At 57.4% G+C, this 27152-nt stretch overlaps 2 protein-coding genes and 1 long non-coding RNA gene across 5 annotated transcripts; 2 read left to right on the plus strand and 1 right to left on the minus strand.

Moving 5' to 3' along the window:
* Window positions 1–1818: 1818 nt before the first annotated feature.
* Window positions 1819–14248, plus strand: POLA2 (DNA polymerase alpha 2, accessory subunit). Its single transcript, XM_064437490.1, has 18 exons — window positions 1819–2005; window positions 3594–3721; window positions 3801–3886; window positions 4100–4154; window positions 4256–4362; window positions 4455–4648; window positions 4764–4852; window positions 4965–5120; window positions 5232–5294; window positions 5386–5431; window positions 6214–6332; window positions 7997–8035; window positions 8279–8352; window positions 9382–9490; window positions 11248–11354; window positions 11476–11535; window positions 11676–11802; window positions 12848–14248. Exons 1-18 carry the CDS (start codon window positions 1891–1893, stop codon window positions 12992–12994), a joined length of 1821 nt encoding a protein of 606 aa, XP_064293560.1. The 5' UTR covers window positions 1819–1890; the 3' UTR covers window positions 12995–14248.
* On the minus strand, window positions 14122–27083 carry LOC135310281 (uncharacterized). Of its 2 annotated transcripts, XR_010370407.1 has the most exons (4): window positions 27058–27083; window positions 25242–25673; window positions 16011–16446; window positions 14122–14209 (listed from the first exon to the last, which is right to left on the minus strand). It is a non-coding gene; the product is annotated as an uncharacterized LOC135310281 (long non-coding RNA). The 2 variants fall into 2 exon arrangements; XR_010370405.1 differs by lacking the exon at window positions 14122–14209 and having other exon boundaries at window positions 15662–16446.
* CDC42EP2 (CDC42 effector protein 2) lies at window positions 14699–23593 on the plus strand. Of its 2 annotated transcripts, none has more exons than XM_064437498.1 (2): window positions 14699–14872; window positions 20713–23593. In XM_064437498.1, the coding sequence occupies exon 2, from the start codon at window positions 20797–20799 to the stop codon at window positions 21496–21498; it is 702 nt and encodes a 233-aa protein (XP_064293568.1). In that variant the 5' UTR covers window positions 14699–14872; window positions 20713–20796; the 3' UTR covers window positions 21499–23593. The 2 variants fall into 2 exon arrangements, with proteins under 2 accessions (XP_064293568.1, XP_064293567.1); XM_064437497.1 differs by lacking the exon at window positions 14699–14872 and adding an exon at window positions 14942–15101.
* Window positions 27084–27152: the final 69 nt, after the last annotated feature.

Here is a 27152-nt window from a genome sequence, read left to right on the forward strand (position 1 = left end):
GTGGGGTGACGAGGCGTGAGGGGATGGGGGGCGGAGGGACGGCGTCCCCGCAGCAAGCTGGCCGTCGGCACCGCGCCGGGAGGGCCGGGGGCGACCTGCCGGAGAGCGGCTCCGCCGAGAAGGAGCCGGGGGTGCTGGGGGGCGGCGAGGTGACCCCGAGGCGGCGCCGGGCCCTCGGCGGCAGGACCGGCGGCGTCCTGGGGCGCGGGAACAGGAGCGCGGGCGGCCGGGCGAGGGAGGTTGTCCTCCCGCTCCGCTCCGCCCTGGGGAGGCCGCGGCCGGGGGGCTGCGGCCGGGTCTGGGCCCCCCAGTTTAAGAAGGCCAGGGAGCGGGTGGGGAGAGCCCAGCGGAGAGCTGCCGCGCTGGGCGGGGGGCTGGAGCATCTCCCCGCGAGGAAAGGCTGCGAGACCTGGCTCTGCTCAGCCGGGGGGACGGGGGGAGGCCGAGGGGGGTCTCGTCAGTGCTTCTAAATCGCTGCGGGGCGGCTGCCGCGGTCGGGGCCGGGCTCTTTTCAGCGGTGCCCGACGCCGGGACAAGGGGCAACGGGCACGCGTCGGGACACGGGAACCGCCTTCGCTGGAGGGTGCCGGAGCAGCGGAAGAGGCTGCCCAGAGAGGGTGCGGGGTCTCCTTCCCTGGAGACGTGGAGACCCCGCCGGGACGCGGTCCTGTGCCCCCTGCCCTGGGTGCGCCTGCTCAAGGGGGGGGTTGGACGCGGCGACCCCCAGACGTCCCGTCCAACCCCCGCCATTTTGTGACTCTGTGACATGGCGGGGCCGGGGTGAATCCTGTCAGGGATCGGGGCGGTTCCCCCGGAGCAGGGACGGTTCTCTCTGCTTTAACAAGGCCGAGAGCCGGGTCCTGCACGTGGGTCCCAACAAGCCCAGGCCACGCGCTGGTTTGGGGAGGAGCGGCCGGAAAGCTGCGTGGCGGGGAAGGACCCGGGGGTGCTGGTCGACACGAGCCGGCAGCGTGTCCAGGTGGCCACGGCGGCCCCCAGCGCCCGGGCTTGTGCCGGCACCGGCGGGTGTGGGGCGGGGATGGGGCCCCTGTGCTCGGCCCTGGGGAGGCCCCACCGCGAACGCCGGGCTCAGGGTTGGGCCCCTCGGGACAAGGAGGCCCTGGAGGGGCTGGAGCGTGTCCAGAGAAGGGCAGCGGGGCTGGGGCAGGGTCTGGAGCACAAGTGTGCTGGGGGGCGGCTGAGGGGGCTGGGGGGGTTTAGCCTGGAGAAGGGGGGGCTGAGGGGAGCCCTTCTCGCTCTCTGCAGCTGCCTGAGAGGGGCTGGAGTGAGGGGGGGTTGGTCTCTGCTCCCAGGCGACGGGACGAGGGGAACCGGCCTCCGGCTGCCTCAGGGGAGGGTTAGGCTGGCGACAGGGACAGTTTCTCCCCCAAAAGGGCGGCCGGGCGTTGGCACAGGCTGCCCCGAGAGGTGGGGGAGTCGCCGTCCCCGGGGGTGCTCGAACAGCGTGTCGGGGCGGCCCTCGGGGAGGCGGTTGAGGAGCCCTGGGGGTGTCGGGTTGGCGGCTGGACTTGATGAATTTAGGTGTTTTCCAGCCTGAACAAGTCCATGATTTTATTCCGTGATTCTCCGTCGTTGCCCTTCGGCGCCCTGAGGGAAGCCCTCACGGGAGGGCGGGAAAATTCCCGCCTTTTCCCAACCCCCTCACAGGGTGGGGCGGGGCTAGCGTAGAGGTGTGCTCCCGCCCCCTCCCCGCTCGCCCCGCCCCCTCCCCGCTCCCCCCTCCCGTTGGTCTGTTGACCCTCTCTATCTGCATATCCCCGCCTCTTTCCCCGCCTCCTTTGCGTTATAAGGCATGTCCCCGCCCATTTCCCCCCCGCGCTGCCGTCAAGCGCGGCGGTGTCGCGCCCGCGCGGGCTTTTCGCGGCGGTGATGGCGGAGCGGGAGGAGGCGGCGGCGGCGGCCGAGGCGGTGACGGCCGAGGCGGTGCTGCAGGAGCTGGGGCTCTTCGAGCTGCGCTGCCAGGGGGACGACGTGCCCGCCAGGCGTGAGAGCACCGGGGGGCGATGGGGGCGTCAGGGGAGGTGTTTGAGGGGGTGTTGGGGGGTCTGGGAGCGTCAGGGGGGTGTTGGGGGGTGTCAGGGGAGGTGTCTGAGGGGATGTTGGGGGGTCTGGGAGTGTCAGGGGGGTGCTGGGGGCTGTCAGGGGAGGTGTCTGAGGGGATGTTGGGGGGTCTGGGAGTGTCAGGGGGGTGCTGGGGGCTGTCAGGGGAGCTGTTTGGGGGATGTTGGGGGGTCTGGGAGTGTCAGGGGGGTGTTGGGGGTGTGAGGGGAGGTGTCTGAGGGAATGTTGGGGGGTCTGGGAGTGTCACGGGGTGTTGGGGGCTGTCAGGGGAGGTGTCTGAGGGGGTGTTGGGGGGTCTGGGAGTGTCAGGGGGGTGCTGGGGGCTGTCAGGGGAGGTGTCTGAGGGGATGTTGGGGGGTCTGGGAGCGTCGGGGCTGTTGGGGGCTGTCAGGGGAGGTGTCTGAGGGGATGTTGGGGGGTCTGGGAGTGTCAGGGGGGTGTTGGGGGTGTCAGGGGAGGTGTCTGAGGGGGTGTTGGGGGGTCTGGGAGTGTCACGGGGTGTTGGGGGCTGTCAGGGGAGGTGTCTGAGGGGGTGTTGGGGGGTCTGGGAGTGTCAGGGGGGTGCTGGGGGCTGTCAGGGGAGCTGTTTGGGGGATGTTGGGGGGTCTGGGAGTGTCAGGGGGGTGTTGGGGGCTGTCAGGGGAGGTGTCTGAGGGGATGTTGGGGGGTCTGGGAGCGTCAGGGGGGTGTTGGGGGTGTCAGGGGAGGTGTCTGAGGGGGTGTTGGGGGGTCTGGGAGTGTCAGGGGGGTGTTGGGGGTGTCAGGGGAGGTGTCTGAGGGGATGTTGGGGGGTCTGGGAGCGTCAGGGGGGTGTTGGGGGCTGTCAGGGGAGGTGTCTGAGGGGATGTTGGGGGGTCTGGGAGCGTCAGGGGGGTGTTGGGGGTGTCAGGGGAGGTGTCTGAGGGGATGTTGGGGGGTCTGGGAGCGTCAGGGGGGTGTTGGGGGTGTCAGGGGAGGTGTCTGAGGGGGTGTTGGGGGGTCTGGGAGTGTCAGGGGGGTGTTGGGGGGTGTCAGGGGAGGTGTCTGAGGGGATGTTGGGGGGTTCTGGGAGTGTCAGGGGAGCTGTTTGGGGGATGTTGGGGGGTCTGGGAGTGTCAGGGCGGTGTTTGAGGGTGGGCTGGGGGTGATGGGGTGTCTGGGAAGGTGTCTTGAGGGTGTGTTGGGGGGTCTGGGAGTGTCAGGGCGGTGTTTGAGGGGGTGCTGGGGGGTGTTGGGCTGTCAGGGAGGTGTTTGGGGGCTGTTGGGGTCTCTGGGGGTGTCAGGCATTTGAGAGGGTGTTGGGGGGCCTGGGGGTGTCGGGGGAGGTGTCACGGGGGACGTTGGGGTGTCGGGGGAGGTGTCACGGGGGACGTTGGGGTGTCGGGGGAGGTGTCACGGGGGACGTTGGGGTGTCGGGGGAGGCGTCACGGGGGACGTTGGGGGGTCGCGAGGAGCCCACCGGCGGGTTTCGGGGTACCTTTTGGTGTGTGTGTGGGGGGTCTCCAAGCCCGTTAACCCCTCCCTCCCCACAGTGGTGGAGCTGTGCCTGACCCACGGGCTGGGCCCGGTGACGTTGGCCAACGAGCTGTTGGCCTTCGTCACCAGCAAGGACCTCGGCACCCAGCTCTCCGCCAGCGGCCTCGACGCCTTCGAGCACGAGGTGCGGGGGTCCCCCGTGTCCCCCCCCAACCCCAAAACCCCCAGAAAAAGTGGGGGCTCTCACCCTCCTCCTCCTCCAGGTCCTCGCCAAGCGCAGCAACAGGGTCCCCCGGAAAAAGGACAACCGCTACGGCGGCCTCCACGACGTCAACTCTCTCCAGGAGCTGTATCTGGCGGGTTTTGGGGTGTCCCTTAAAAAAGGGGTGTTTTGGTGTCCTGGGGGGGATTTTACACCCCACCCCTGTCAGCGTTCAGTCCTTTCTCCAGAAACGAGGCCTCGTTAGCGCCTGTTAATGAGAGGAGTTGGGTGGGTGCTGGGGGGTGACACCCCACAAAAAAATAGGGGTGCTATTAAGGTGTTCCTTAACGAGCCGGGCAGCCTTGATGAGGAAGAGGAGGATGAGCTGCTGGACGCCTACACCACGCCGTCCAAGGTGCGACGCCGACACCTTAACCCCAAAACCCACCCCTAAATGTACCATTTTCTGCCATTTTCCTCACCCGTAAATACTTTTTTTTTTAAAAATCCTCACAGAATTCCCAAAAACGCAGTAATTCCAGCCCGGAAAACCCCCGGCCCAAGCGGACCCTCACCTCCCGCAGCCCCTACACCCTTTTCTCTCCCAACAGCTTCTCCCCGAGGTAAACCATCACGCCGGGACCGTCGCCGGGGCTCGCGGTGGTACCACCGTCGGCACCGGTTGTCGCCGTCACCCTTTCTTTTGCCTCCGCAGCGTCACCCCCTCCGAAAAATACGCGGCGCGCAGCAGCCGGGGCGAGGTGGTGGCTTCGTTCGGCTCCGCCGAGGGTCCCTCGTGGAGCGGTTGTGGCGGCCACGGTTGTACCCCGAAACTTTTCGGTCTCCCGGAGGAAAACCTGACAAAAAGCTACAAATTCATGTTCCAGAAAATGCTTGACGTCCGGGAAGGTGACGCTACAACCCGGGGAAGGGGGTTCGGGGCGGTTGACGCCTTCGATTTGGTGGTAAACGCCGTTTTTTAGGGGGTGTTTTGGGGTGTGGGTGACACCTGTGCTCCCGGTAGTGCTGTCTTGGAGGATCGAGGAGCTCGGCGACGCGCTGAAGAGTCACCACCGCTTGGAGGGCTTCACCTCGGTGTCGCTCCTGGCGCAGGTGGGCGCCGCCCCAAACCCTGCACCCTCTATCGCCATCTTTTTTTTGGGGAAAAAACCACCTTTTCTGAGATTTCGGTGCTTTTTTTTTCCCTCCTGGCGTCCCTGCGTAGGAGCCGGTGACGGTGTTGGGCCGGATCGGCTGCGACAGCAACGGGAAACTCAACGCCAAGTCGGTGATCCTGGAGGGTGACAGGCAACACTCCTCGGGCGGCCAAATCCCGCTGGATCTCTCGGAACTGACGGAATATTCCCTCTTTCCCGGCCAGGTCCGGCCGCGGCGGTTTTGGGGTGCGGGAAGGGGGGTTGGGAACACCCCAAAATTCCTCCCACCCCCCCCAAAACTGGACGCCTGACGCCGTTTCCTCCCCCACCCTTAGATCGTGGCGCTGGAGGGGACCAACAGCACCGGGAGGAAGATGGTGGTCTCCAAACTCTACGAGGTGACGGCGCCTACGCCCGGCTTTGGCGGTGGCGGGGTGGTTTTGGGGTGAAAAAATGAGGATTTGGAGGTAAGGTTTGGTTTCTCCGCAGGGGGTGCCCCTCCCCTTCCACGCGCCGACCGCGGAGCCGGCGCCAGGTGAGCCCCGACGCTTCCCCGCCCTGTAAAGCCAGGATGTGTTAAACCTCCCCGCCGGCCTAGGGAGGGGTCACGGGGTGGCCCCGAGCCCCCCCTTTTTGTCCCCCCCGACCCCCCCCTTTTTTATCCCCCCCAAACCCCCCCTTTTTATTCCCCCCCCTTTTTATTCCCCCCCCTTTTTATTCCCCCCCTTTTTATTCCCCCCCCTTTTTATTCCCCCCCCTTTTTATTCCCCCCCCTTTTTATTCCCCCCCCTTTTTATTCCCCCCCCTTTTTATTCCCCCCCTTTTTATTCCCCCCCCTTTTTATTCCCCCCATTGCATCCCCGACCCCCACTTTCTGCCCCCCCCAAACCCCCCCCTTTTCTGCCCCCAACCCCTTTTCTGCCCCAAACCCCCCCATTGCACCCCGACCCCCTCTTGTGTTGCACCCCAAAACCCATTTTTCTGTCCCCCGACCCCGTTCCGTGCCCCCCCATTGTGCCCCAGTTGCCCCCCCGAGCCCCCCCTTTTTTGCACCCCACCGAGACCCCCCGTTTTTGTGCTTCCAGTCCCCCATCGCCCCTGCGTGCTCCCCCAACGCCCCCCATCTCCCCCCTGCCCCCCATCTCCCCCTCACCCCCCCGCGTGCCCCCCCATGCCCCCCATCTACCCCCCCATCTCACCTGTGCACCCCCCCCATCTCCCCCTATGTGCCCCCCAACCCGCGGTGCCCCCCCACCCACGCTCGCCCCCCACCCCTTGGCGCCCCCCCGGCGCCCCCCAACCCGCGGTGCCCCCCAGGGCGGCGCCTGGCGCTGGTGGCCTGTGGGCCCTTCACCACCTCCCACAGCTGCGCCTACGACCCCCTCGCTGACCTCATCGCTCGCATCACCAGCGACCGCCCCGACCTCTGCCTGCTGGTGCGGGGGGCCGGGGGGGCCATGGGGGCTGGGGGGGCCATGGGGGTGATGGGGGGGCCGTGGGGGGGCCATGGGGGCTGGGGGTCCCTGGAGGGGCCATGGGGGTGATGGGGGGTGGGAGGGCCATGGGGGCTGGGGGTCCCTGTGGGGGGCCATGGGGGGCCCATGGGGGGGGGCCCTGGGGGGGCCATGGGGTGATGGGGGGTGGGAGGGCCATGGGGGCTGGGGGTCCCTGGGGGGCTTGGGGGGGGGGGCTGGGGGGGGCCATGGGGGGGGGCCAGAACCAATATGTTATTAATAGCAGTTCTTTAATTTTACTGATGTCTTAAATAATTAAACATTTATTTTAAATTAAGTAAATATTTTAAATATTTTCACTAAATATTAAAAAAATAAAGATAATTTATTATTAAATAGATTTTAAAGTGATTAAATATTTTAAATATTTTTATTAAGAAATATGAACAAATATTTCAAGTTAAATATTTTTATTAAATAAACACTTTCTAAATTATTCATTTGATTTTCCAGAAATACTGTTTTAATAATTACTTCAGAGAAACATTTGTAAATTATTTAATTTTCCTGCCAAATATAAATATTTTAAATGAATTAAACATTTTAATCAGCCCCTTTTAACACTCTTTAATTATAAAACTAAACCGAAACGTCGCCAGCTCTCCCTGCTCTGCACTTCCAGCAGCGCTTGGACTAAACCTTTCCCAAACCACGTATTTTGATTCCAATTCGAGCTCTTAGTAGTAAAAATTAAGTACTAATTGATATTAGCTAAGTTTAATTAGTTTAGGATTAAATATTTGTGAGCCATGAAGAGTTATTTTAATTTTTTATTACGCTATATGCGTGTGATATAGAATATATAATTATTTGATGCCTGTTAAAGGTCTTTATGCATGAAAATAAAATATACGTTTATAGAATTAATAATAAAATTATTAATTTAATAATTTTATTATTTTATGTTTAGTAATAATAATTTTATTTAGTTATATATACATTTCTTATTAAAACTCAAATATTATCTATAATTAATTAAAATACTTATTAAAGAAATAATAAAATAATATTAAAACAATATAATACTATAATACATAATATATAATATAATATTATATGATGTAATAAAATAATATTTTAATATAGTGTAATATAATGTAATGTAATATAGCAATATAATAATATAATAATATTGTATTATATTAATATATTAATATAATAAAATAATATAATAAAATAATATAATAAAATAATATAATAAAATAATATAATAAAATAATAATATAATAATATAATATAATATAATAATATAATATAATAATATAATAACAAAATAATCATGTGATATTAAAGACAACAGCATTAACCAGCGCTAAAAGCCCGGCCGCGGCCCCAAACCCCCCTTTTTTCACCCTAAACTGCCAAAACCGCCCATTTTTCACCCAAAAGCGACCCGAACAGCCCCATTCGAAGGCCCCGTCGCGGCCCCGCCCCGCCCCTCCCCCGCCCGCTTCGGGGCGACCCCTTAAAACTCAGCCTTCAAAATAATCCTTTATTTATTCACAAAACCCCCCCTTTTCCGCCCGATTTCGCGCCCCGGGGGGGGGGCGGGGCTTTCTCAGGGTTTTCCCCCCGTTTCTCCGCAGTTTGGGCCGTTCGTGGATGCGAAACACGAGCAAGTCGAGGTGAGGGAGGTGTCGGGGGGGGAGGGACGGACACACGGACCCCCGCGCCCCTCCCCCACAACCCCTCCCCCACAACCCCCGCACCCATTTCCAGCATTTCCCCCCCCAAAACACCCCCCCGGGGGTCGATGGATCCGCGGCGTCGGGCTCCGGGAGGGGCCGGGGAAGGGGGTGGGGCCGTCCCGACACCCCCAAAAAAAAGGGGGAATTGTGCGAATCCCGGTGTTTTCCCTCAATCCGCAGAACTGCCGGCTCCTGGGGTCCTTCGCCGACGTCTTCAAGCTCTGCCTGAAGACAATAATCGAGGGGACGAGGAGGTAGGGACGGCGACCGCACCGGTTCCGACCCATTTTTGCCCAAAACCTCCCTTTTTTGGGGGGCGCCAAGCGGGATCTGGGCCGGGGGAGGGGCGTTTTCCCGCCGGAACAGGCGGCGGGAGCGGGAAACGGTGAAGATTTGGGTTGAAATCCCGGTGACGGGCTCGGCAATAAACCGAGCCGCCTTCACCCGCCGCCGGGGGCGATTTATCCCTCGAATCCTCCCTTTTCCACCCCAAAAAAAAAAACCCCCGGAGAAACCAACAAACCAACCGGGGAAACGATTGGTGGGTCCTTTTTTTTCCCCTCCCTCCCCCCGTTCCCGGTGTTGTCCCGGCGCCGACTGACGGCGCTTCACCCCTCCCGGCGGTGCGAGGGACGGCGCGAGCAAACAACAGGCGATGGGTTTCTTGGGTTCTGCTTGTTTTTTTTCAATCCTCCGTCACCCGCGTCCCTCTCGCTGCCAACAACCCTCCCCGACGCCGGGTGACAAGCGCCGAGGGGTCCGGCAACACCCCACAACGACCCGTCACACCCCTCCGGCGGCTCAGCCAGACCCTTTTTCCCTTCTAATTATTTTCTGAATTCACTAAAAACTGTTGGTTTTAAGGTTTTAAGCCGTACTTCGATCCCATCTGTGGTTTAACGGTGATGCGTGACAGGGGAAGGCTGTATCCGCACCCCGACTGTTCCTCAACACCCTCCAGGGCTTCGCCCCCAGGGGAAAAGAAACCACCGGCGTCTCGCGCCCCCTTCCCTTCGCGCGGGGTGACACCCCTCGCCCGCGAAAGCCGCGTGGCTTTTTGGGGTCATTTCCGCGGTTTTTGGGCTCCTCCCGTTGCTAGAACACCCCAAAACGGGCTGTTTTTGAGGGCGTCCGGTGGGAATTTCTACGCGAAGGGCTGTTTCTGGCTGTCGAGGCGCTCCCGCTGTTGATGAATCGCTTGTTTTTACCCGCTGGCGCCGACTCTGAGCTTGTTTTTATCCCTTAATCCGTGTTTTTTTCCCCCGTTTCTCCCTCCCCGTCAGCGCCGGCTCCCACCTCGTCTTCGTCCCCTCGCTGCGCGACGTCCACCACGACTACGTCTACCCGCAGCCGCCGTTCCTGTACCCCGAGCTGCCCAAGGAGGACAGACCGGTAACCGACTCCTCCCCCGCCGTCAACGATTCCGCTTGTTACCCTCAAAAAAACCCAAAAAACACCCTAAATTCCAGGAAAATCCCGGCCCCGCCCCCGCAAAACCAACCTGCCGAGGTTTGAGGTGAAACCCCGCCTGTTTCCCCACCCCCGGAGGCTTTTTTCACCCACCCACCACCCCCAAAATCCGGTTGCGATTTGTCGCCCCCAAATCTACCCCTTTTTGGGAGGGAAATGGCAGCGAGGCCGCGGCGTCCGGGCGAGGAGGGGTCTGGGAGCGGGGACCCCCCGCGCCCCCCGCCTTAGGCTCGCGGCGGTGCCCGAGGCGGTTAATGAGCAAAGTGGGAGTTAAACGACCCCGGCGAGACGGGGCCGCGGACAGGAAAGCTGCGTCGGTTAAGCCGGAGCTTTAAGGAAAGCTTAGCGTGGTGGGGGTGGTTTAGGATGGGTTTGGGGGTGGTTTTAGGACGAGTTTGGGGGTGGTTTAGGACTGGGTTTAGGACTGGGTTCGGGGCTGGTTTAGGACTGGGTTTGGGGGTGGTTTAGGACTGGGTTTGGGGGTGGTTTAGGACTGGGTTTGGGGGTGGTTTAGGACTGGGTTTAGGGGTGGTTTAGGACTGGGTTTAGGGGTGGTTTAGGACTGGGTTTAGGGGTGGTTTAGGACTGGGTTTAGGGGTGGTTTAGGACTGGGTTTAGGGGTGGTTTAGGACTGGGTTTAGGGGTGGTTTAGGACTGGGTTTAGGGGTGGTTTAGGACTGGGTTTAGGGGTGGTTTAGGACTGGGTTTAGGGGTGGTTTAGGACTGGGTTTAGGGGTGGTTTAGGACTGGGTTTAGGACTGGCGTTTGGGGGTGGTTTAGGATTGGGTTTGCGGGTGTTTAAGGCAAACTTAGCGTGATCGCGGCGGTTTAGGGTAACTTTGGGTGGTTTCAGGTAGATTTGGGGTATTTGAGGAAAGTCCAGCGTGGCTGGGGAGGCTTTGGGGCATTTTAGGACTGGTTTAGGGGCGCTTTAGGAGAGCTTAGTATATTTGCGGCATTTTAGGGTGAGTTTGGGTGGTTTCGGTTAGATTTGGGGTATTTGAGCAAAGCTCAGTGTGGCTACAGCATTTTAGGGTGCCTTTGGGGTGTTTGGGGGCACTTTAGGACAGGTTTAGGGGCGTTTAAGCAAAGCTTAGCCAGATTACGGTGTTTTAGAGTAGATTTAGGTCATTTGAGGAAAACCGAGCATGACTGCAGTATTTTAGGGCAGCTTTGGGGCGTTTTGGGGTGCTTTAAGGTGGTTTTAGGGCAGCTTTGGGGCACTGAAGGAAAGCCAAGCGCGTTGGGGATGGTTTAGGGTAGATTTGGGGTATTTGAGAGAAGTCCAGTGAGACCGCAGTATTCTGGGGGCGGCTTTGGGTAGTTTAAGACTGGTTTAGCGGCATTTAAGCAGAGCTTAGCCGGATTACGGTGTTTTAGGGCAAGATTGGGGTGGTTTAGGGTAGATTTAGGTCGTTTGAGGAAAACCCAGCATGACGGGGGCCTTTTGGGGGCGGCTTTTGGGGGCGGCTTTTGGGGGCGGCTTTTGGGGGCGGCTTTTGGGGCAGCTTTGGGGGTGGCTTTGGGGGCCTTTTGGGGGGCGGCTTTGGGACACCGAAGGAAAGCCGAGCTGGGGACGTTTTAGGGCAGCGTGGGGGCGTTCCAGGGTCCGTTCCGCGCTGGCGGCGGCCCGGTCGGCAGATCGGCGGCCGGACCCGGCGTCACCGTCTCCCCGGCAGCGCGTGCACTTCGTGCCGGACCCCTGCACCCTGGAGGTCGACGGCGTCGTCCTCGGCCTCACCTCCACCGACCTCCTCCTCCACATGGGTGCCGAGGAGATCAGCAGGTGAGTGCTGCCGGGACGCGTCCGAGCTGGGATTAATTAATTAGCAGAGCTTGCTTTTTTTTTTTTAAATTTATTTCCCCTTTTTCCTTCCTTTTTAACCCTTTCTCGGCTTCTCTCGCAGCTCATCCGGGATCTCGGACAGGTTCACCCGAATCCTCAAGCACATCCTGACGCAGAGGAGGTGAGGGTTTAGTACAAACACCGGAGCAGAAATAACTCTTTCCACCCCAAAATTATCCGCGTCCGAGACAGCGTCACGGCGCCGTCGCTACAGGCGAAGCCAGCGGTTACCTGTTCCCCCCCTCCCCCCCTCTCTGGCAGTTACTACCCGCTGTACCCCCCCTCGGAGGAGCTGAACGTTGACTACGAGAGCTTCTACAGCTACTCCTCGTTACCCGTCACCCCCGACGTCCTCGTCACCCCCTCGGAGCTGCGGTACTTCGTTAAGGTCAGTCGGCCACTGAAACACCCCCAAAGCCCTGCTGCGTTTTGGTGTGTTTGGGTAAAATGCGGTTTACAGCATGAATAAAGCACAGTCTCGTGCGGCTGTAGCGGGGGCATCGCAGCCATCGCCTGTAGCTGAGGCACTGCGGCCGTCGCCTGTAGCCGGGGCGTCGCGGCCATCGGCGTCCCTGTCGCCTGTAGCCGGGGTGTTGCAGCCGTCAGCTGTAGCCGGGGCATCACGGCTGTCGGCATCCCTGTTGGCTGTAGCCAGGGTGTTGCGGCTGTCGGCTGTAGCCAAGGCATCACGGCTGTCAACGTCCCTGTCGGCTGTAGCCGGGGCGTCGTGGCCGTTGGCTGTAGCCGGGGCATCATGGCCGTCAGCGTCCCTGTTGGCTGTAGCCAGGGTGTTGCGGCTGTCAGCTGTAGCCGGGGCATCACGGCTGTCGACATCCCTGTCGGCTGTAGCCGGGGCGTCGTGGCCGTTGGCTGTAGCCGGGGCGTCGTGGCCGTTGGCTGTAGCCGGGGCATCACGGCCGTCAGCGTCCCTGTCGGCTGTAGCCGGGGCGTCGTGGCCGTTGGCTGTAGCCGGGGCATCACGGCCGTCAGCGTCCCTGTCGGCTGTAGCCGGGGCATCACGGCCGTCAGCGTCCCTGTCGGCTGTAGCCGGGGCATCACGGCCGTCAGCGTCCCTGTCGGCTGTAGCCGGGGCATCACGGCCGTCAGCGTCCCTGTCGGCTGTAGCCGGGGCATCACGGCCGTCAGCGTCCCTGTCGGCTGTAGCCGGGGCATCACGGCCGTCAGCGTCCCTGTCGGCTGTAGCCGGGGCGTCGTGGCCGTCGGCTGTAGCCGGGGCATCATGGCCGTCAGCGTCCCCGTTGGCTGTAGCCAGGGTGTTGCGGCTGTCGGCTGTAGCCGGGGCGTCGCGGCCGTCGACGTCCCCGTCGGCTGTAGCCGGGGCGTCGCGGCCGTCGGCGTCCCCGTCGGCTGTAGCCGGGGCGTCGCGGCCGTCGACGTCTGGATCCGCAACCGTCGCTCTCGTGTTCCCACAGGATGTGCTGGGCTGCGTCTGTATCAATCCCGGCCGACTGACGAAGGGCCAGGTCGGGGGTACCTACGGCCGCCTGTACCTACAGCGGGAGGACACCAAGGGCGAGCGGAAGAGTCCGTGTGTTGCCGCTCAAGTCGTTAGAATCTAAACTGTCGGGACAGAGACTTATTTCTTCCACCCGTCTCCCTCCTACGGCCTCACGGGGACAAATCGGTGTTAAAATACACTTGGAATTTCGGTGAAAAACCACCCAAAACGCTTGTGTTCGTCCGCCGCCGCCGCCCGACCCCGCCCCACCGCCTGGAGCACCCCAGAGTGGTGGGACCCCGCCCCGATAATCGCTAATTAATCGATTAACGAGGGCAGGAAGCTGATGGCGGCAGCGGTGTTCACAGCCGCCGTTCCGGATGACCGGGAGTAGCAGCGACACAGGCGCGGGGCGACTGTGTGTTTTGGGCCGCGGATGAGCGATTTGGGGTCGCTCGTTAGCTGGAGCGGGGGGAGGGCGGGTTCCCCCGTGTCTTTTCCCCGCTCGTTAGGTAAATGAAGGCGATCCAGCAGGATTTACCCGCGGAAAAGGGGGGGTGTCGGTGTGCGGCGGGGCTGAAATCCGCCGCCGGCGGGGTACCGGCGTCCTGGCTTCACCTCCCGGGTGACTTCGTTTGGGTCGAGCTCCCTCATTATGTGACTCTGAAGCTTAATTAATCCCAAAGTAATTAATTTACAGCCCGGGGAAGGGGCTCTGGATTCCAGCGGGGTGAAGGATGCCGCGGCTCCTCGCTCGCCGACGAGCAAAAAAACATACAGCGCGTTTGGGTGTGAAACGCCTTTTCGCTGGTTTTCACCCCAAATTTGAGGACGTTCCTGCTGTTCCGCTCCGACGTCGGGGAGGGGGTGGGGAAAAAGGGGAAAAAACCCGCTTATTTTTGCCAGGAAAAAGGTAAATCCGCTGCGAAAAAGGGAAGGAGTTGTGTAACTCGCCCCGGCGCGGGGTAGCTACAGGCGCGGGGAGGCTGGAACGCGACGTCGTCAGTCGGCGCTGAGCCGGCGCGCGTCTCCCTTCGTTAATTTTCCACTTAATTACCTGCCTGCCCTTATTACAGGCTCCCTCGAGAAGCGGCGTCTTCCGCCTTCACCCTTTAAATCCCACGTGGGCGTTAGGGGCATCTTTGGGGTAAAACCGGGGGAAAACGGGGTCCAGGGAGGGCGATTCCCGCACGGTTTTTGCGTGTGTTAACTCCGGCCGGGCAGGATTTGCCAGAAAATCCCTGTTTTCTCCCCAATTATCTGCGCAAAGCGGCTGGGCAGCATCACAGTCTTCACCCATCGCGCCTCGGGCTCCTCTGTTTCGCCGATTTTAGCGCTTCTCACCCCAAAAAATAAAGTGCTGTTTTTTCTCCCAGCGCGGGTAAAAGAGCTTTTTTCCCCCCGCTTGTTTTTCCCGTTTCCAGCTTTTTTTTTTTCCCCGCCAGCTGCGGGAGGAGCGGAGCAAAACCCCTTTTTCTCCCCATTTTCAGCTTCGCTGCACCTCATCCAGCCTCAGTTTCCCTCATAAAAAATGCCGGTTTTGGTTAAAACCGAAGCGGGACGAGCTGGGCGCCGCGTTGCTTTGGGGGGGGGGGGGGCGGGGGGTTTCGGGGTGGTGGGTGGGTGTTTCCGGAGCAACCGCCCGCCTCGTTTTTGCCTCTTAATTAGATGATCCTTGAAGATGAAGCTAATTTGGGATTTTAATTTGGGATTTAAACGAGCGGGTTTAACTCCGCCGCCAGGCGGGGGTTCTCGTGAGCCGCGCGTCGGTGGGGGGCGGTGGGTTAGGGGGCTCCGTAGGGAACCCCCCCGCTTCCCTCGGGAGCCGGCAGGGGATTCGTTTCCAGGTTTATTTTTATTTCCTTAGGAATTTTACCGATCGGAGCGGGGGGAAAAGAAGCAACAAAAGCCCCTGCGACGGGGAAATCGAGGCACGTCGGAGGGAAGAGGCGAAACCATCCGGCCCTTCATCCCGGTGGGACGCGGACGCCGTCGCTCCGTGAGTTGGGAAGGGTGGGGGGAGAAGCGGGGGGGTCCATCCCCTCCCCGTCCTCCACCACCACCGGGAAGGGGGAAGCGAGGCCCCGTGCCGGGGTGGGGCTTTGAACCTTGGCTCGGCGCCGGCTGCGCCGACGCTCCGGCGTTGGGAGGAAGGGAACGGCGGCGGTCGGGAACAACGGCCGCGGTCGGCTCCGCCTCAGCCGCCAGCACCGGCGAGGAAGGCGACCGTGAGTATCTACCATAAAAAAAACAAACCACCACCCCCGTTTTTTGCTTTTTCCGACCCCGTTTTCCCCCCCGGGCGCGGCGGGTGTAGCCGTAGGGCCGGCGGGATGACGGCGGCGAATTCGGGAGGCGGCGGGACGGGGACGCGCTCGGCCTCTTCGCCCCGGCGGCAAATCCCCCGCGCCGGGATGCTGCCGAGCCGGTGCGGGGGGGGGCAGCGCTTTTTCACCCTGTTACGGTTGTTTTTGTGCCCCTGTCACGTCCCCGCTCCCCGATTTAAAGGGAGAACAAACAATTCCCCCTCTGTTTTTTACCCCACAAGGAAAAAAGCCGGGATCCCTTCCCCTGTGCCCCCCCCCTCATTTTCACCCCCTCCCCGGTTCCCCCCGGCCGCATCTTGATTTCAGCCGCCAGGTTTCCGACTGTTCCCAGCTTAAATTAGCCGAGAGATCCCCGAAATAGTTACGGCGTGTTTTTGAGGGGGGGGGGGGGGGCGTGAGGATTTTTCAGTGCAAAAAGAGATTCACCAGGGGTGGGGGAGGGTGGGGGGGGGGTGTTTTGGTTTGTGTTTTTCCTTTTTCTTTTTAAAAACCCGTATTTTCAGGAGTTGCTCCGGGTAATCGGAGCGACTCCGACCCCATCACGGGGAACGAGCAGCGACCTGTGCCCTCATCCTACCCCCAAACAGGCGCAATATCCAGCCGGGAATTCCCAGCGCTCCCCCACCCCGGCACTCGGGTGGGGCTGGGCCGGGAGGAGCCGCCCCAAAGAGTTGTTTTTCCTGGTTTTAAGGCTTTTTTTTTTTTTCCTTTTCTTTTTTCCTTCCCTTTTTGGCTCCGGTTTCCCCCCGGTGGCGCAGCCGGGGGAAACTGAGGCGCGGGAGGGGTTTGGCGACCGCCGCGTTTTCCTACCGCGCGCCGGCATTTCCTCATCCTCACCGCTTTCCTCCTTGGATATTCCTTATCGGTTGAAAAAAAATCCCTCCCCGATATCGGTGTTTTCCGGGTCGTGGGGTGAAGGGAAACCAACCCAACGGCGTTTGGCCGCGGCTGCTGGGAGGGGACGAGCGCACCTCGCCGCCGGTGGCCGCCGGCACGGAGGCGTCGCCGACCCGGTGCGCGTCCCCCGTCGGGATTCGGCGCCGGATGCTCGAGGTAGGGCCGCGGCGATCCTGCACGGAGAAAGGAATTCCTTGTTTTTACCGATCTCGCGTGGTTTGTGGGGGTTTTTTTGTTTCTTTTTATGATAATCAGGAGGATCTGGGAGAAATTCTTCCCTACGGATCAAAGCCGGCCGCTGGCATCGCCCCAAACGGGTTTTGGCGTCGCTCCGAAACACCCCTATTCCCTAAAAAAAACCAAAAAAACATTTAAAAATCCATAATCCCCCTCCCAAAGGGTCCCTTTTCCGCACCCCGACGTTCCTCCAGCTCAGGGACCACAGGAAAAGGGTTGTGTTTTCATCTCCCGTGTCAATATTCCCTCCGTGGCGGGATACGAGGCCGAAATCTCTTTCCAGGTGTCGATTTTTAGGCGAGGCTTTACTCCGGGCACCGAGAAACGGTGCGAAAAGCCTCAAAAAGGCTCAAAAGGAGGAGAGACAGAAGGAACCTGCTTAATTTTCTGCGGCGGTTGCGCGGTCGCTTGATTTCTGCGCCTTCAAGCAGGAAAATGTGTTTAAGCTTCCGTCGTTTAATCGCTGTTTTTGCAGGATTTTGGTAAAATAGTTTGTGGAAACGCCGGGATGGGAAAATCGTTGCTCTGTGCGGAACCAGGGGGGCTGAGGAAGTGCCAGGTTTTCGCGTAGCACAGCATAAAATGCTGAAAATGGGAGGAAAATAAACAAATTTTCTTGTAGTGAGTCTAAATTGATGAAAAGAGGCAGAAAAAGAAACAAATTTTAATGTGCTGGAGCCTAAGTTGCTGCAAATGGGCCAAAAAAGAAACAAAACATTTGTGTCCCGAAGCCTAAATTGCTGAAAATGCACAGAAAAGGAAGAGATTTTCACGTAGTGAGGCATAAATTGCTGGAAATGGGGGAAAAAGAAACAGTATTTTCGTGTAGCGAAGCCTAAATGTCTGAAAACAGGTGGAAAAGAATGAAAATTTTCACGTGGCGAAGCCTCAGTTGCCAAAAACAGGTGGAAAAGGAAGGAAATTTTCACGTGGCGAAGCCTCAGTCGCCAAAAACAGGTGGAAAAAGAAGGAATTTACACGTGGCGAAGCCTCAGTCGCCAAAAACAGGCGGAAAAGGAAGGAAATTTTCACGTGGCGAAGCCTCAGTCGCCAAAAACAGGCGGAAAAGGAAGGAAATTTTCACGTGGCAAAGCCTGAATTGATGAAAATGAGCAAAAAAAAAGCAATTTAATTCCGTGAGGAATCAAAAAGCCGAACTGGGGAAAGGGACGAACGTCCCGGCGGCGGATGGCGGCTGAGGTGCTCGGAGGGACGTTAAATCTTGGGCCTCCGGCTTTCGCCTGATTTCGCAACAACGAGAAGCTAAACCGAAGCCTAACGTTGGGCACGGGTTGAGTTTAAGCGCTCAGCTCTTCTCTCGAAGCACCTCCCGCTTTGACGCTCCACCAAAATGTTATTTTTTTCCCCCGTTTCTCTCCTTCCTGACGGCCGCCGCTTTCGTTTCGCAGGAAACCTGGATTATTCTTGGGTTTTACCCCGTTTTTAACGACTGGCGTGAAATGCGAATTAGCAGCAGCCTGGCAGGTCGCCACTCCGTCCGAACCGCAGCGCTAACGGGGTCCGTCTCGACACGCAGCGCGAATTGGGGGGCGAAACGCTTTCCCTTCAAACCCGCGGGGCTGGGAAGAGGCACCGCGCGGCCCAACGCCGGCAAAATCCCGCCCGATTAAGTTGTCGAAGGGTTTAGTTTGGTTTTGCTCCTTTTCCGACCCGTTTTCCCCACCCGTGTTGCATCAGCTACTGCAGGGAATCCGGCGCGCTGGAAACGCTCCCGTCTTTCGGGTGGGTTTACTTGGTCGCCGGTGCTGGAAAACTGCGGGAAAAAGGGATTTTAAGGGTTTCTTTGATCAAAAAAATCCCTATTCCCTGGGGTTTTGGGGCCTGTTGGTCCTTTCCCAGGCTGTGCTGGCAGCAAATACCCTTTTTCAAGGTCTTTTTTTCTTCCCAAGCGTTCGCCCGGCCCCGGAGCTCGCTTCGGCGCTCACAGGCAGCCTTAGGCCCAGCCTAGCAGGGCGCTGGCTTTTTGGCCAGAGCCCAGACCGGGGAACAGAAAAGAGGGGGAGAAATTGGGGTGAGGGAGAGCGATTTCTGTTCGGTGCCGGTGGGAAACGTTGAACCGAAGCCGCCGCACCGAGCGGGAGCGGACGCCGTCCTTTTTGCTCCCCTCGAGACAGGATCGTGCCACGCCGTAACCCAAAAACGTTAAATATTTCTGAGCTTTGAGAGGCTTTTTTTTTCCTTTTCCTAGAAATCCATTTCTTTTAACATTATTTCAACGCTTTTTCACGGCAAACCCACAACCGCCTGTGCTTCCCCGGCGCGGCGGGGCTCGTGGCCACGCGTCCGGCAGGTGTTTTGGCAAGCTCCCGCGCTCCTCCGAATCCGGATCTCCGTGAAGAAGCGCTTCCCTCCGTTCCCCCCACTTCTCTCCGCGTACGGCAGCGGCTCCGCCGTCGTCTTCTCCCCTCCCCGGTGTCCTCGCGGCGCCTGTATTTCACGCGAGCGGCGCAGCCACCGCCGCCTCTGCGGGCTGTCGTGACGCCGCCCGCTTTAATCCGCCCGGGATTAACGAAGCTGAATTCTGCACCGTCAGGATTTTTCCGTGGCCGGAGCCGCCGGGAGCAGGATTACAATCGGCCGCGTTCCTCACGCTGACGGCACCGCCGGCGTCTCGGCCCTGCTTCGTTTCGAGCTGTTTGGGTGGTTTTTCTGCCGCTCCATCTCCTCACCCCCACCTCCCCCCCCCCCCGCTGCCGTCAACCGAACGTCACCTCGGGAGCGTTTCCGGCTGTAGCGGTGCATACGTGGGTCTCTGTTCACAGGCGGGGGGGGATGTAACGGTGTTTTTCAACACCGAGACGCGACCATCGGTGGGGGAAAGAGGGAATAAAGCGAGCAGCGTAGGCAGGATGAGACCGCAGACGTGGTTTCAGCAGCGCTTTCTAATGGTAACGATGGTGCATCAGGAGGTTGAAGGTGAGGGTGGGGTTTCCATCCCTCTGTGTGTATTTTTACAGCCAAATTTAAGGGGTAGCGGTCAGGGGTGGTTCAGGGAAGGGGCAGGACGATCCGGCAGCCCTCCGCAGTCTCGGTACGACTGTGTCACCTCGAAACCCCGGTGTTCGAGATCCCAAAGAGCCAACACCCACCGACTGACGCGGTGTTTAACGCCGCCGGGCACGTGGCTCCCGCTGTAATTGAAATGCCAGCCCTCGGGGAGGTCACTCGGCTCAACTCACCCAGCGTCAGCCGCAGACTGGTTTTCGCTGGTTCTTTGGCATCAGCCGGGGCGGGTTTTGGACGGGGGATGCGCCTGATGCGGTTGTTGAGGGGGGAACGACTGTTTCCCAGCCTTCAGCCGGGCTTTGCGTCGTTTGTCAGTGACACCTGACTGGAAAAGCCCAAGCGGGGAATCGCTTGTGACGTCTTGCCGGGACGGTGCAGGGGTTGATTTGAGGAGCAGGGCTCGGCCGCGGTGGTTTCAACCGGTGTCTCTGGCTTTCTGGGCGCGGCTGTATCGGGAGGTGTGTTACCAACAGCGTAAAACGGGCGGGAAGCTGTTACGGGTGGTTGTTTTAGCGGTGCCGGACAAACCTGTCTCTAAACCGCTTATGAACTCTGTTTTGTACTTGCAGTCGACGGCAAATCGGATACGGTTTTACAGAAACAGAGCGATGGGATTTTTTTCCCCCAGAAATTTTGTGATAAAGGTTCAAACTCTAGCCCTTTCCGCTTGCTGTTTTTGAAAAGAACCACTGCGGTGGCCTGAAACCTGTTTCTGTCCCTTTTTCTGTCCCACCGAGGCGTCTCCCAAGGTTTTACGTAATGGTTTTTTTTGCCTCAATTCCCAAGAATTTTTGCCTCGTTCCTCCCCACAGCTGAAAAATCACACCTAGAACTGGAGGTGTAAACTGTCAGAGTTGAATGAATATGACTAAAAAGGGAAAAAAAAAACCAGTTTCCTTCCCCCTCCCGCCGTAATCTCTATTATTTCTTATTTTCGCTTGTTGTTGGGTGGGGCTGGATTGTGGCCAAGGGGAGAGGGAAATGGGAAAAAAAAAATAATAACCTCCGCTTTTGGGCTAGAAAACCCTCTTTCCAACGCTGCGCTCTCCCAGCCTTCCAACTCCGGACCCCGATTCCCCCATAAAAACACAAATCCTCTTGGATTTCCAGCTCTGACCTTGTTCCCAATTCTTCTCCTGCTCGAAAACAAATCTCGAGGAGAGGCCCCGAGCGCCTGGATTTAATTACCTGAGTTGTTCTGTTATCAATAACGCAGCCAACAAACTTTAGATAGAGAAACGGAGAGCGGCTGGAATTAATTTCCTGGGATGTGTTGACGTTGAGGATCTCCGTCCTACACGTTATAACTTGGTTTTAAGCATTTCTCCTTTTTTTTCTTTTAATTTTGCAGATTATTTTTAAAGCCCGCGTTGCTGAGGTCTAGGAAGACAACCGTCTCTTGAGTCGACGTGGAAGAGCTTCGCTCCTCGCCACGATGTCCACCAAGGTGCCGATCTACCTGAAGAGGGGCAGCAGGAAGGGGAAGAAGGAGAAGCTCCGCGACATCCTCTCCTCCGACATGATCAGCCCGCCCTTGGGGGACTTCAGGCACACGATTCACATCGGCAGCGGCGGAGAGAGCGACATGTTTGGGGACATCTCCTTCCTTCAGGGCAAGTTCCACCTCCTCCCCAGGACCGAAGGCAGCTTCGATTCCGACAAGGACAGCCCCGACGCGGCACCGTTCGAGTTCTCCAGGACGGCCACCATCTCCGGACGCGAACAGTCGTCCTCGGAGACTTCATCTCCCCTCCTCAAAAATGCCATCTCCTTGCCCGTCATCGGGGGGCCGCAAGCATTGACGCTACCCTCAGCGCAAGCCCCCCCGAAACCGCCGCGGTTGCACCTCGACGACAAAGCGCCGCTGGCGCGAGGGGAGGAGGATGGCGAAGGCAGGAGCGCCGCCGCCCCGCCGCATCCCTGCGCCTCGCGTTTCGTCGCCTCGACGAACGGCTTCGCCGAGGAGAAGGGCGACGCCGAGCCGCCCTTCCTCTCCCACGCCGGCTCCCTCCTCTCCCTCCACGTGGATTTGGGGCCGTCCATTTTGGAGGACGTCCTGCAAGTGATGGAGAAACACCAGGCAGAGAGAGTGGGTGGATCTCTACAGGATTCGGGCAGGCAGGAGATCTTGACGTGAAGACGACTGAAGATTAAGACGTTGAGAAATGGATTATTCTTATTTTTGGGGTTTGTTTTTTTTTTTTTTAAGCAGCTCTTCTATTACAGCTTGAACTCACAAGTCTGCCTCCACGCGCCTTCCTCAAGCGGTGCGCTGACGGCGATGTGTTGTTTCCTCTCGCAGAGCCCGTCGTGCGAACGGGCCGCGAGCGGTTCACCCTCTGCGCCGCTCCCCGGCAGCCTCCGCCTGTTCCCTCAGCGCGGGGAGGAGGAGAAAATAAAACACCCTACGAAGCCAAGACGACACAGGCGGCGCCCGCCGCCGGGTCGTGCCGCTTGTCCGTACCGACTGCACCTTTAGCGATGGATCCGAACCACAGGACTGCGCCGACCGGTAGAAAATAAGAGACCGCGTCGTTCTAAACCCTTGTTGTACTGGATGGGGTGAAACGGCGATGGTTGAATTCCCAAATGTCTCGGTCGGGAGGAGTGTGGGGGTTCGGGGCGGGGGGAGTGGATTTTGGGGGTGTTTTCCACTTGAAAAGGGGCTGTGGTTTGCACTCAGGCAGGGCGAAGGTGTGACGCTCGCTGTTTGCCCAACCACCAGAATCATCAAGGTGATGTCAAATGTCAGCCTTTGACTTAATTTTGTGAAGATCCCACAAATCGGTAAATCTGGGGGTTACGTGGCAAAAGGCTCCATCGGGCTTTCACGTTGCTTCGTCTCTAAGGAAAAGCTTAAAAACTCGCTGCGGAGAAGCTAAAAAAACCCCTCTCGGGCTGTATTTTGGCAACTAAATCCGTGGCTGGAGCTCGGGGTTGGAATTTGAAGTCGTAAATAAGATGCAAACAACAACAAAAAACTATGTTAAGTGAAGGGTGAGCGACCCCCGGGGCGGATTCCTGCACGATGGGGTGAAATTCATTCTCCCGAAAGCCGCCGTCTCCATCAATCGCAGATTGTTTGGATGGACGGAGGAAGGAGGGGGTGAAACGCTTCGGCACGCAGAAAGGAATGCGAATCCCTTCTGCTTTTTTTAAAAAAATAATAATTAAAGTAATAATAAAAAAAAAATCCCTGGAAAGGCCAATTCTGCTGACGTCGGGGTGAAAGACCTTAACGCTCGGCCCCGAGGGCTTTCATTCTCTCCCAGTCTCTGAATCGAGGACAAGGGAGGCCTGTAGGACGCGGTAACGGTGTAAAAGCAAGCGGGACCTCGTTTCCTAGATGCCGTTGTTAATTAACTGCATCGTTTTGCACCGATTCTGATAGTTTTAGCCCAGAACGAGGCCGGGAGACGCCCCTAATAAGGAATTAAGGCACCTCTTGAAGAGCACACTGACTTTTTTGCTGGTTTGCCGGAGCCTGACCCTGTATTTCTTCACATCCTCGATTTGCTGTTTCATACAGGTATCGTTAGAAAATGAGTCATTAGAATAACGAGCTCGTAGCTCGTCACCGCACGACCGTGTCCCGGCTCTTCCTTGCACCCGGCGGGGTGCTCCCACCGTAACCCCAAAACACTCCATTTTGAGTTGAAACACCAATGATTTGGGGTTAAAGCCATTTTTTTTTTCCCCAAGCTTTCAGTCTGCAAAATAATTAAGAAAATGAGGTTAATTGAGCTCGATTCAGGCGGCCGCCGGATTTAATTTCTATTTGATTTTACGCTGTTCTGGTTCAATCCTTACCTGGTCTAAACTGACGGCGCTGCCTCCTAACAGCACCCGTCCACGTGGCGATGACTCCTTTTTATTTATTTTAGCATTTTTCTAACGAAAAATAATTCCAGTGACAGAATGGGGGCGTTTTAGAGCATCGTTTATAATTAATTTCCCCCGGTGGTGGCGTATTTTGCTGGGAGATGAGCCCACCTCGGTTTCCCAATCCGCTCTTCGCTTGCCAACGCGCCACAGCTCCTCTTCAGTCACAAAATCTTAACGGGAAAAAAGCTTGGAATGGATAATTTGGGGTGGTTTTCAGCAGTTTTCTTACGTGGCCCAACATCCTCGTGTGGGGTAGGGTGGGTTGCGATGATGCGGCCGTGCTCATTTTCCTGGGTTTCACCTTAATTAGCGAATTAAATTGAGCTGAGGATGATGTTTTGAGTTCATCCCCCCCCAACCTCCGCCTAATTATCGTCCGCAATTACAAAACCTCACTGAGAACCACCAAAACCACTTTTCCCCCCCCATTTTTGCTCCTCGTTACAAGCCAGGAGGGACGGATTTGGGGCGCGGACGGATTTGGGGCGGTAACGGCTTTAATTTGGCGCCTCGCTCGCTTTCGACAGCTCTGGAATCGCGGCGCCTCCCTGAGCCGACGGCTCGACTCCGATAGCCAGAAGAGAAACGGGAGCTGGTGTTACAAGGGGCTGAAGGGAACGGATGCTTTAATTTGCTTGATTTCGGTGTTTTTTCTACTGTAAATAGGTGACTGTGACGCACCTCCTCCCTCCCCTCTGCCCGCCACCATCACCCGTCCAACTATATTTGATATAAACCCCGTGAAATTATCCCAATCCTGGTTTTTTCCTCCCATTTTTCCAGGCACGGTCTCCTTAGCTGCAAAAAAAAAAAAAACCCACACCAAACACCCCAATTTCTTTAATTTTTAGCTATTAACAATAAAATCATTTGGGATTCCCCCTGCGCCGGGGTTTCTGCACAGGATCGGGGCTTCCTTCCTCTCCTCCCCTTCCTTCGGTCCCTAATTAATCACTCCTCAAATTGCCAATTTAAGCAAACGGCTGTTGCTAAACCCTGGGGGGTGTTGGGTTTTTTTTTCTACCCCGTTCTAAGAAGCGTGAGTCACTCGGGCAGGAACGCTGTTGCCTGCTGTGACTCAGCCGGCGTGTGCCAAACAACCTCTTTCCCCCTCGTTTTTTCGGGGAGATTTAAGGCAGAATACGTCAACGAGGAGTTTGATTGATTCCAAGGGGGGCCAACGGGTGTCCGCAAGCGGAGGGTTTGGGGGGTACAGGCTGACGTTCGGCTGTTGGCAGTCCTACCTACCCCGCGACTTCGTTATCCCAAGATTTCCGGGCAGCGGATTAACGACGCAATAAACCCGGCGAACGCCTACGCTGACGTTTGGCATCCGACCCCCCGCCGTGGGTTCGGTGCGCCTGACCCTGCCGCCAACGCCTGTAGCCGGAACGTCACAGGCGTTAATCACGGTGACAAGAGCGTTGATTTTTATTGACGGGGCAGGAAAATAAAGCGGCTGCGTCCACGCGGATAACGGCCGCTGCGGGATTAAGGGGAGGAGGAAGGGCAGGGAGGAAGGTTTAAGCTTAGATGTAACTGAGAAAAGCACTTTCTCAGCACATGGGGGGGGGGGGGGGGAAACCAAAACACGTAGAAAGTGGGAATAACAAGGAAAAAAGAGAGAGAGAGACTCACCTGGCCCGTTTTCAGACAAACCACGCTTGCCATGGGGTTTGCAGGCAGCCTCGTGCCCGCCGGTCCACCCCGCAGGATGAATTTTGAGAACTCTGGTTAATTTAGGTTTGATAAAAAGGAAAAAAAGGCTCAAAAAATTTTAATTTTCTACTTGAATTTCAGGCGCTGAAACCATAAATACCTGTAGGGAATCTCTGTGGAGGTTTGAGATTGATGGCAGGGACTGTAGTTTACCCCTCGTCCCTTTTGCCTCGTCACCTCCTCCCAGCATCCTTCATCCCTCAGCCTGTCACACTCCTCCTCCCTCATCCTCACCCCATCCAAACACCCTTCGTCCCTCCCGGTTGTCCTTGTTACCTGTAATTTAAAATAACGCACGAAGCAGGTTTAAGAGCGGAGACATCATTTTACGTGGAATATTTCCGTGAGCCGCGCACACCCGCCGGGGGCCATTTATCCACGACAGTTCACATACCTCCCTTATCTAATAGATAATCATTGACCTGAGTATCCTCTTTTTCCATTGGTCCGTATCTTTTCCGCTTGATTTTAAAGCTACGGTGTGATTTTAATTCTCGAAGGGAGCGTTGGGGTAGTCCTTTCATCCCTCCATTAGGTCAGCAGTCTCAATCTCCCCTGGAATTACCCCAGTTCCTGGGCTTTGACGATTATCCAGCTTTTCAGCGCCTTCTGGGGCAAGAAGTTCCCTCTTCTCGCTGCTGGTTGATCTGTCACCTTCCCTTCCTTCTTCGTAGCAGGATGTTGCCACTCTCAGTCCTTGAAGTTCTTCTGGTTTGTACCCGAGGTGGTTGTCAGCAAGGCGCGCGTTGCCGATACCCTCTGATTGAGCCTAAGCATTATTTACTACCGTGTTAAAATTCACAGGTATGAGTGAGTTTCTACTCCTCACCGTGATCCTTTCTTAACTATTAGTAACTCCTGCGCTATTCCAGTTCATCCAAGAATAATATATATATGTTTGGGGTAACATTAGTGAGGTATGCATTGCTAATACCCTCCAATTTGGGCTAAGCATTATTTACTTCCTCACTAAAATTCTCAGGTGTGAGTTTCCACTCCTCACCGTGATCCTTCCTTAACTACTATCAATTCCTGCGCTATTTCTATTCCATCCAAGAAGAAGATATAGATGTTATCAAGAAGAATATATATACACATTTGAGGTAGCACCCTCACCCCCTTTTCCTCATCTCCCTTTCCATCCCTCCCCCCTCCATTCCTACCCCTTTTCCTTCACCCCAAGTTTTTACGCTTCCCTGTTTACCTCCCCGCTCGCTCTCCCTCACCACCACCCCCCATCCACCCTCCCCATTTACCTCCCATTTTCTTCCTGCACCCTCACCCCTCCCCTTTCTCTCTGATGTCCCCCTTTCCCTCTCATGTCCCCCTTTCCCTCTCATGTCCCCCTTTCCCTCTGATTTCCCCTTTCCCTCTGATTTCCCCTTTCCCTTTGATTTCCCCTTTTCCTCTGATTTCCCCTTTCCCTCTGATGTCCCCCTTTCCCTCTGATTTCCCCTTTCCCTCTGATGTCCCCCTTTTCCTCTGATTTCCCCTTTCCCTCTGATGTCCCCCTTTCCCTCTGATTTCCCCCTTTCCCTCTGATTTCCCCTTTCCCTCTGATGTCCCCCTTTCCCTGATTTCCCCTTTCCCTCTGATTTCCCCCTTTCCCTCTCATGTCCCCCTTTCCCTGATTTCCCCTTTCCCTCTGATCTCCCCCTTTTCCTCTGATTTCCCCTTTCCCTCTGATCTCCCCCTTTCCCTCTGATGTCCCTCTTTTCCTCTGATTTCCCCTTTTCCTCTGATTTCCCCTTTCCCTCTGATGTCCCCCTTTCCCTCTGATGTCCCCCTTTTCCTCTGATGTCCCCCTTTCCCTCTGGTTCCTCCTTTCCCTCTGATGTCCCCCTTTCCCTGATTTCCCCTTTCCCTCTGATGTTCCCCTTCCCTCTGACGTCCCCCTTTCCCTCTGACTTCCCCCTTTCCCCTTTTTCTCTGATTTCCTCGTTTCCGTCTGATTTCCCCTTTTCCCTCTGGTTCCCCCTCTCTCCTTTTACTCTGATTTCGCCTTTCCCTCTCATTTCCCCCTTTTCCCCTCCCTCCCCCGCCATTTCCCGCCCTTCCTTCGCGCCTCTCCCCTCAGCTTTTCCCGCCTTACCGCGTGGCCGTGGTAGTGGGGGAACGGGGACGGCGCATGCGCGGGATGGGAAACCCGGCACGAGTGCGCATGCGCAGAGCAGCCGCGCTCCCCGC

Source organism: Phalacrocorax carbo, chromosome 32 (assembly GCF_963921805.1).
Source record: "Phalacrocorax carbo chromosome 32, bPhaCar2.1, whole genome shotgun sequence".
In the NCBI taxonomy this organism is placed as follows: Eukaryota; Metazoa; Chordata; class Aves; order Suliformes; family Phalacrocoracidae; genus Phalacrocorax; species Phalacrocorax carbo.

Excerpts from the sequence above, each read along its gene's own strand:
- POLA2 (XM_064437490.1), top strand. The coding sequence starts at position 1,891 with ATGGCGGAGCGGGAGGAGGCGGCGGCGGCGGCCGAGGCGGTGACGGCC. Across the intron at positions 4,155-4,255 it reads CCTACACCACGCCGTCCAAG|AATTCCCAAAAACGCAGTAA; the intron begins GTGCGACGCCGA and ends AAATCCTCACAG. Across the intron at positions 11,355-11,475 it reads GGTGCCGAGGAGATCAGCAG|CTCATCCGGGATCTCGGACA; the intron begins GTGAGTGCTGCC and ends CTTCTCTCGCAG.
- CDC42EP2 (XM_064437498.1), top strand. The coding sequence starts at position 20,797 with ATGTCCACCAAGGTGCCGATCTACCTGAAGAGGGGCAGCAGGAAGGGG.